The following is an 8,262-nucleotide window of genomic DNA, read 5'->3' as shown; positions in this document are numbered from 1 at the left end:
GTGCGTGTGCTCTGGCAGGGAAGACGCGGGCTGGTGGCGGAGCTGGCTGCAGCAGAGTTATCAGGCCGTCAAGGAGAAGGTAAAGCGGCCTCCGGGCCTCGGGGAACGGCTGGGAGCGCGGGGTGGCGGCGGGGGAGGTGGAGGAGCCGAGATCGGCAGCTCCCGGAGCCGGGCGGGTCAGTGCCCGCAGCATCGCGTCCTGATGTGTGACGGTGCTGCTTATGTTAATTATACAGGACTCGTTGTGAGGCTTTTCCACACCTGTTTTTCTTTTCCTGTTTTTTGTTTTTAGTTTTTAACTTAAAAAGTACTCTGACGTGTTTTGTGTATGGTTGTTTCCCATTGTTATTCTGATTACTGCAGTTTTACCCCTTGCACAGGTAGGGGTAAAGGTACCTTGCAATTCGTTCCTGTGAGTTTGAGGTGTTCCCAGAGCTACCAGAGTTTTGCTAGAGACCAAAAGATTAGGCAGTCTGTTTGTTGTCTCCCTACAGTCCACAGAAGCTTTAGAATTCATGAAGCGGGACCTGGCTGAGTTCACTCAAGTTGTGCAGCATGATACAGCCTGCACGATCGCTGCTACGGCCAGCGTGGTCAAGGACAAACTGGCAGTGAGTATCGGAGCAGAGTGCTGAGTTCCTGCTGTAGACAGCAGAATAGGGTGAATAAGACATACCTGCAACTGGCATAATCCTCCTGCCCCTGAGGACACAATTCTCCCCTTGTAGATTCAGTGCTGAGTGGGATTTTCTCACTGTAATGATGAAGAAGCTTTGGGGATCAGTGGGGGAAGCTTACCAGTGCTTTCTTGCTGCCCATGTGCTGTGCAGGCAGGTTACTGGCAGCATCACCATGATGTGACATCAGACTTTTGCACAAGCTGTCAGCTTTGCATGGCTGTTTCTGCGCCAGTCTCTGAGCCCAGCTCCCTTTCCCCTCAAAGCCCAGGCTCTGTTTCCAAGAAACCCACTGTGAAGGACAGCCTGCCCCACCACCACGTGGGGACAGTGACTGCCAGCACACCCTTTGCCCAGCCCTGGCCACAAGTCATCTCAGTTTTTGGAGGGAGAGAAATCCTGCTTCAGGCACTGTTCCTTACGCTGTGTCACTGTTTTTCTTCAAGAGGACAGAAGCTTCTGGTGCAACTGAAAAGGTGAGAAAGGGGATCTCTGACTTCCTGGGTGTCATCTCAGACACTTTCGCTCCTTCACCAGACAAGACCATCGACTGCGATGTCATAACGTTGATGGCAACACCCACGGGTACCACAGAGCCCTATGACAGCGCGAAGGTGAGTGCCCCAGCTCTCAGCTTCCCCTCAGCGCTGATCCCTAAGCCTGTCCTTGCCTGTCCTGCACTACTCCTCCACTGATGGCTCCTCCACATATGTGCTCTCCTCCAGGCTCGCCTCTACAGCCTGCAGTCAGACCCAGCCACCTACTGCAACGAACCTGACGGTACGGAGCCCTGGCTGCTCTGCTGAAAAAAGCTGGGCTGGTGTGGGGTCTGTGGGCCATCCTGAACTGTGCAGAACCTTTCAGCAGTGGGTCTGCTGACTGAGTGTAGGCAAGGTCACCTGTGGTAGGAAGCTGGCCTATCTTTTGCCTTGAGGACTAGCTTAGATTGAGTTTTCTGGATTGGTTTAAACAGCTTCTGCAACTGGTGCTATCCTACAAGGTGGGCACGGAGATTGGAGTCTCAGTCCCCCCTGAGGCTGGGACCTGTCACACAGCTGTGAGCAGCAGCGCTGCTCCTTTCCTCTGGGAGTGTATGGCAGGTGGAAGTGCGTGCAGCCCTTTAGGCCTTGACTGCTTTTGGCTTGAAAATGCTTTTCCTCCCTTCCCTGGTTTCTCTGCTTTGACTGCACGCTGCTTGTGAATCCCCTCCCACTTGTGTGGGGTTTGCTGCCACATGAAGGAGGTGTGCTCATCTCAGGGCTGCATGTCTTGTTGTATTCCTGCCTTTCTTTGCCCGACCGTTGCTCACCTCGTCTCGTCTGGAGCATCTTCCCAAAGAAACTTCCTGAAACTTTGTGCCTTGTTTATGCCAAAGATTGTTATCTCTCTTCTTGTCCTGTGCAGGCCCTGCTGAGCTTCTTGAAGCCTGGCTCTCCCAATTTAGCCTAGAAGAGAAGAAAGGGGAGATCGCAGAACTGCTGGCAACCAGCCCTTCCATCCGGGCTCTCTACACTAAAATGGTAGTGGCCTTTATTACTGTAGCAGGAAGGTTCTGATCTGGTCATGATTCCCACCTGAGCCCTGAGGAGTTGGTGGCAGAACGGATTGTGGTTGCACGTCGTATTCTGCCCCTACTTGTTTTTCGTGGTCCTGGATCAGAAGTTCTTCTGTAGCTGTCTGATGTGTGTCTGAGCATCTGTTGGTGTGAAGCTCGCGCTTTGTCCCAGCTCTGTGTGCCTGGCAAGGCTGGTGCCTTGTGCAGGTTACAGTGCTTCTTGTAAGGCTCGTGACCTTCCCCTTCCTGTGCTGTTTCCAGGTCCCTGCAGCTGTCTCCCATCTGGAGTTCTGGCAACGCTACTTCTATAAAGTGCATCGCCTGGAGCAGGTAGGTTGGCAGGTGGGGGTGGCACTCCAGCCAGGGCGCTCACTAGGGCAGACTGAAGAGGTAGAAGGTTTGTTCCTGGAAGAGCAGGGCTTGGCTGCCTTCTGTGTCCCTGATGTTGCTGATGTTCCTGGGGGAAGAAAGGTCCAGGACGTGAGCAGCTGCTGATGCTGAGTTCCCTGCAGGATGAAGTCCGGAGGGAGGCTCTGAAGCAGCGCGCAGAGCAGAGCATTCAGCAAGAGGAGCCAGGCTGGGAAGAGGATGAAGGTGGGTTAGATGGTGGAGGGGGGATTCTGTGGGCAGCCTTGTGCAGATGTCAGCAATCTGTGTTAGAGAAGGTGGCGGCTCCTCCTTGCTCCCACCAGTTCAGCTCCTGGCTCAGCCTTATCCAAAACTGCTGTGCTGTCAGTTGCTGCTGCACTTGCTGAAACATCTCTTGCTTCTCTCCTGCCTTCTTACAGAGGAGTTCTTGGGGATGTCACCCCTGCCTTGTGCAAACGTGAAATTTCCACAAGCAGCGGAGAAAGCATCTGCTCCTGCAGCCCTGGAGGGAAGCCACCCCTCTGTTCACAAGGGACCCTCGGAGGAAAGCTGGGCCATCCTCCCTCCTGAGCTGGCCCCAGCAGAGGGGAGTCCCTCTGAGAGCAGTGAGAGCGTTTCCCTCGTGACTCAGATTGCAAACCCTGCCTCTGTGCCTGCTGTGCAGCTACAGACTGGAGTGCAGCCATCTGGGGACAGAGTGCTCTCCCAGAGGCTGCTGGAGGCCACCTCAGAGGAGCAGAACCCGGTGCCAAAGTCCCCCGAACCGGGGCGTCCCTCTGCGCCTGCCCAGGAGCCAGCAGCGTGCGCAGAGCGACCGGCTGTGAGTGGACCCAAAGAGGTGGAGAGCAAAGCCCAAGGCAGGACAGAGACTCTGAAAGAGGAAGGACCAACAGATCTACGGATCTTTGAGCTGAACTCTGACAGTGGGAAGTCCACCCCTTCCAACAACGGCAAGAAAGGTGGGTGTGGATTAGCACTAGGCCTGGAAACTGCTGTGTGGCAGCTTTTGAGGAAAGGGCTCAGAGTCGGAATAGAAAGCTGGGTGCGGAATCTTGGGCTTAGAGCTCTGATGCTGGTCATGCAGATAAAATGGGGTCAGTTGGGAGTTTTGACAAAACATTAAGACTAGGTAACAGTCCTACTTGACCTGTGGAGAGATTTTCTGCTGTGCAGATCTCTGTCCTGGCCCGTTGTTCCCTGAATTGCTGTCTAGAACGTATCAAAAGCCAAGCCCAGGTTCTTTGCTTTTGTGATAATGGAGGGAGGAGAAAAGAAATCAAAAGTGTCTGCTGAGCAGAGCAGCTTTTGCTTTGGCCAGAGTGCCAGTGCAGGCCGGGTGGCTCAGCTGTGGTGTTTGTGGTTCCAGGTTCCAGCACTGATATCAGCGAGGACTGGGAAAAGGAGTTTGATTTGGATATGACTGAAGAGGAGGTGCAGCTGGCGTTGTCGAAGGTGGAGGTGTCTGGGGAGGTGAGTTGGGGGTGGCAATCACTCAGATGGGTGAGAGCTCTGCTCCCAGAGAGCACCAACATTTCATCAGCTCTGCAGGGATGTGGGGATCAGGATTAGCTGGAGCAGAGGGTGGCTTCCAGGTGTGCTCAGGGAGAAGCGTTCCCCAGGGAGAGCTCAGCAAACAGATTCCTGTTGTCTGGACATGGAGCTGGTGGTTGTGTCAGAGTCAGGTGCCCTGGGCAGGAGCAGATGGCTGCTGAGTTGCAGAAACAATTGAGGGATGTTATTCTTGTTTGCAGCTGGAAGATGAAGAGTGGGAAGACTGGGAATAAAGCAACAGCTTCCAGCTTATCACAGGCTCATTTCCACCATCGAATGTGAATTAAATCACGGACCGGCTATTCCTTTGTGTGTAACTGTGCTGGGGATTGCAGCTCCTGACTGAAGGAGTTTTACTCCTGCTAAATCCTGTGGGCAACTCAAACGACCCCTTCAGACTCGGAGGAGGGGGGAAGAAGTGGGAATTTGCTCGTACACTTAAGCTGCTGGGAAGCTCATCTTCTCAGGAGGTCCGAGAGAGTGGCGAGGCCAAAACTGACAGCCCCAAAAGTGTCAGGTGGAGGCAGATGCAATGCAGTGAGGGGCTGAGTGGGCACTTGGGCAGCTGGCAGGATTGCTCAGTGCTGTCAGTCTGCCCGTTGGGTGATTGTGTGTGTGTGTTTAATCTGTGTGCAGCAGCTCAGAGGTTCCCAGGTGCTGCTCCTGCTCGCTCTCTGAGCTGCTGGCCCATTGCCCCCATTGTGGGGAGCGGCTGGGGCTGGAGGTGCTGCAGCAGAAGTCCCGTCTGCTGTCACACTCACGGCTGCAAAGGAAAGCAGTTGGCTTTTGGCTTTGGCCTGAAGCTGGGCCGCGCTGGAAGGAGCTAAACTCCCTGCCAAACCCTTAGCTTCTGCCTGGCTTTTTGTCTTGGAAGCTTCTTCTAATGGAAACTCCTGTCTCCTGCAGCAAGAGCAATGGCTCCTCTAAGAGCCAAGGCTTGATGTTGTCCTCTTTGCAGCTAGAACAGCTGCACTGCCTTTCTTTACTGCATTTTGTGTACTTGTATTAAATTCTCCAAGCGGAGTGCTTGTGGCTTGCTCTTTCCTGAGCCCTTCCTGGGTGGGCGGTGCTTTGGGTCAGCCTGGAGCAGCACCGTGCTGCAGCCGTGCCCTTTGCAGAGCTGCAGCCCACCTTTGTCTACCCCGGGGCCATGGGCCGCCCTCTGCTCATTTGGTTTCCTTCACTTGAGCCCCTGCGACTGCTTGCAATCCTTCCTTCAGCCCCACCGCCCCTTTGCAGGGCAGTTCACTCTTAATGTCAGGAGATGCTCCTCAGTGGATGTCGTGAAGGAGGTTACCCTAAAGGGGCGGAGCTGTGCTTGGCCTTTTGGGAGGTGGTTTCATACGTGCTACCTTTGTTCTTCTGCCCCTTCCTCGGCTGCTTCATTTGAGCTGTGGGTTTCCTCGTTTCTGAATTGCGTTAGTGTAGGTGCTCTTAGATATTTCTCCCCCCCACATTCGGGGACATTCAGACGCGGCCGCCTATGCGTGTGGGTTGGTGGCAGCACTGACTTGAGGCCCTTACATGAGAGCTTGTCTGTGCTGCAGAACCCATGAGGACCAGGGACTGAACTGCAGCTCAGCTCCCGCTGAGCGTCCGGCAGGCGCAGCAGAGCCTCTGCAACCTGCACAGCCTCACCCTGTCGTGGGCTGCGTTTGGCTGAGGCAGAAAAACCTGTTGTGAGCAAACGCCGGACAGCGGTGGGGCGGTTCCTGCTGTGGGGCTGCTGTGGGGCAGGGCGCTCAGGGCTGTGCTCCCTCAGGTCTGTGAGTCAGGCTGGATCCAGAGCTCTGGGGCTGCGCTGCTCTTGTGTCTCTCTTTTTTCTTTAGTCAAATTAACCATTTGGTTGTCTGTGCAATATTCTCTGTTTGAAACTATTCCGCATCTCCCTGAGCCTTTTCTAGCTGGGGTGAAAAACCAGGAACAATTCTAACAGCTGGTAGTTTTGTAACAATGACTTTCTCCAAACCTTTTACAGACTTGCAGTTAACAGCAATTAAAAGAATTCAGCAGTCACCACCTGCGTCCTCATTTCTTTTGCCTGTTGTGGGCTGGGGACAGCTGCCTCAAGAGGATCAACTGCTTTAAATTTCTTTTTGCTTTCCTCCCCCTCACCTCAAGGGAAGTTTACTCAGTGGGGAGGGGGATGGGGATGAGGACATGGGGGTGAATCTGCTTGGTCTGCTCTGTTCCCTGCTGCTGAAGGCCAGGGGCTGTGAGGGAGCAGGTAAAAATGGCCGAGTGTGAAACAGACCTCGTCTCTGGCAGCACTCGTGTGGCTGAATTAGTGGGAAACACTGACATCCGAGTTTATTGGCATCCTAGAAGCAATCCCTCCCCGTGGGGGGGGCGGGGTGAGCGCTTCTCAGGGTCTGGCCAGCCAGGGGTGCCTGCTGAGCCGCTCCACCGAGGGCCGCAGGACCATGTCTGGTTCCAGGAGCCTTTTCAGGAGGTCCTGGCACGACCTGGAGACCCCCAGGTGCCTGGGCAGGGAGACGCCTTTCTGCTGCTGGCACATCATCTGCGGGATGTTGGTGTCGTCGAAGGGCAGGTGGGCGCACAGCAGGACGTAGAGGATGACGCCCAAGCTCCAGATGTCGACCTTGCGGCTGTCGTGAGGCACCCCCTGCAGCACTTCGGGCGCCGCGTAGGCCATGCTGCCGCAGAAGGTGCGGCTCAGCTCCCGGCTGCCTGCAGGGAGCTGCTTGGCGAAGCTGAAGTCCGTCAGCTTCACGGTCTGGCCCTGCAGCAGCGCGTTCTCGCACTTGAGGTCGCGGTGAGCCACCCCGCAGCTGTGGCAGTACTGGATGGCCTCGACCAGCTGGCGGAAGATCGCTTTGGCGCGGTGCTCAGGCAGGGGACCCTCGTGTGCCACGTAGTCGAAGATGTCCCCGTCCTCGGCCAGCTCCATCACCAGGTAGATCTTCCCCTCTGCAGACTCCAGCACCTCGTACACGTGGATGATGTTCTTGTGGTCCAAGCGCTCGATGATCTGCAGCTCCCGCGGCAGGAATTTCTGAATGAACTCTGCCAAGAGGAGGAAAATTCACTCTCGGTTCCTGAGCCGCTGGGCCCCGGCACCTGGCCTGGCTGCAGCCACAGGGTGGGCAGGAGGGGAGGTTGTGCTGTGGGTGCCTGGCTCCTCACAGGACCCTTATCTGGAGGGGATCTGAGCTCTGCTGCTTTTGGCCATCTCTGCAGCTGGAGGAGCCGGTTAAACCCCCCCCCGGGCTGTGGCCCCCCGGCTGCTCTGCGCTGCCCTCAACACCCACCTTCCCTGTCTGCTCTTAGGTGGAAAGTTTGGGAAACTCATTTTCTGGCAGGAATGAAAAGCTTCCAAGGAGGGATGGTGCCTCAGCCTGGAAGCTCTTTGGGGCTATTCTTACCTTCCGGACTTGCACTCTTATCAATTATTTTAATCGCTACTTTCTTCTGGTGCTTATGGGAAAAGGCCTCCTTCACTTTGGAGTAAGCTCCCTCCCCAATGGTTTTGCCAAGCTGGTAGCCGCTGGCAAGCAAAAACTCCTCCATGTTCTCTCGCACACCGGGGCCGTTCAATCTCAGGTCTACCCCCAGCAACTCGACAACAGCATCGCAGTGGCCAGGGGATCCCCGTGCCCTCTTGGCATGCGTAGGGCCACCAGGCCCTGCTCATGCCCTGGTGGGAAGGGGCATTGAGGCACCTGTAGCCTGGGCGTGCTATTGTGATGCAGCTGATGCTGCGTGAATCCCAGATGACAGATGTGCACTGAGGTGGGCGACCGCTCTGCCAGGCAGGGGGGATCGGGCTGTGCTGAGCTCAGCGGGCGCCGTGAGTAGGGGGCTCACGGGGTGGAGGAACGCGGGGCGGGGGCTGCCGGGGGCCCCACGTGTTGTTCTCCCAACTTTCTTCAGGGCGGATCGGGCAGAAAGGCTTTCAGAGCCGGCGGTCAGAGAACGCTCCGCTGCAGCAGGGAGGGGAGCCCAGGGCCGCGCCACGAGCTCTGCGCCGGGCTGCGCTCCTTCCCTCCCGCTGCAGCCTCACATCTGAGCTGAGCGCGTTCGGCAGCTCCAGCGCCTGCAGCCCAGCCGGGCCGGGCTCCTTCGCCTCGGGAGGGCGAGGCACGGCC

At 56.3% G+C, this 8,262-nt stretch overlaps 2 protein-coding genes across 2 annotated transcripts; one reads left to right on the top strand and one right to left on the bottom strand.

Moving 5' to 3' along the window:
• The first annotated feature begins 6 nt into the window (after positions 1 to 6).
• On the top strand, positions 7 to 6,169 carry BSDC1 (BSD domain containing 1). Its single transcript, XM_003212603.3, has 10 exons — positions 7 to 79; positions 495 to 611; positions 1,124 to 1,291; positions 1,403 to 1,457; positions 2,082 to 2,197; positions 2,494 to 2,562; positions 2,745 to 2,826; positions 3,021 to 3,560; positions 3,968 to 4,071; positions 4,353 to 6,169. Exons 2-10 carry the CDS (start codon positions 516 to 518, stop codon positions 4,383 to 4,385), a joined length of 1,263 nt encoding a protein of 420 aa, XP_003212651.3. The 5' UTR covers positions 7 to 79; positions 495 to 515; the 3' UTR covers positions 4,386 to 6,169.
• An 87-nt stretch (positions 6,170 to 6,256) lies between these two features.
• Positions 6,257 to 7,847, bottom strand: TSSK3 (testis specific serine kinase 3). The gene is made up of 2 exons (XM_010723473.3): positions 7,540 to 7,847; positions 6,257 to 7,180 (listed from the first exon to the last, which is right to left on the bottom strand). The coding sequence occupies exons 1-2, from the start codon at positions 7,682 to 7,684 to the stop codon at positions 6,519 to 6,521; spliced, it is 807 nt and encodes a 268-aa protein (XP_010721775.1). The 5' UTR covers positions 7,685 to 7,847; the 3' UTR covers positions 6,257 to 6,518.
• Positions 7,848 to 8,262: the final 415 nt, after the last annotated feature.

The sequence above is a fragment of the Meleagris gallopavo genome, chromosome 25 (genome assembly GCF_000146605.3).
Source record: "Meleagris gallopavo isolate NT-WF06-2002-E0010 breed Aviagen turkey brand Nicholas breeding stock chromosome 25, Turkey_5.1, whole genome shotgun sequence".
Lineage (NCBI taxonomy): Eukaryota > Metazoa > Chordata > Aves > Galliformes > Phasianidae > Meleagris > Meleagris gallopavo.
Note: the sequence above shows the minus strand (reverse complement) of the source record. Positions and strands in the feature narration are given on the sequence as shown.

Excerpts from the sequence above, each read along its gene's own strand:
- BSDC1 (XM_003212603.3), top strand. The coding sequence starts at position 516 with ATGAAGCGGGACCTGGCTGAGTTCACTCAAGTTGTGCAGCATGATACA. Across the intron at positions 612-1,123 it reads TGGTCAAGGACAAACTGGCA|AGGACAGAAGCTTCTGGTGC; the intron begins GTGAGTATCGGA and ends TTTTTCTTCAAG. Across the intron at positions 2,563-2,744 it reads AAGTGCATCGCCTGGAGCAG|GATGAAGTCCGGAGGGAGGC; the intron begins GTAGGTTGGCAG and ends AGTTCCCTGCAG.
- TSSK3 (XM_010723473.3), bottom strand. The coding sequence starts at position 7,684 with ATGGAGGAGTTTTTGCTTGCCAGCGGCTACCAGCTTGGCAAAACCATT. Across the intron at positions 7,181-7,539 it reads TAAGAGTGCAAGTCCGGAAG|AGTTCATTCAGAAATTCCTG; the intron begins GTAAGAATAGCC and ends TCCTCTTGGCAG.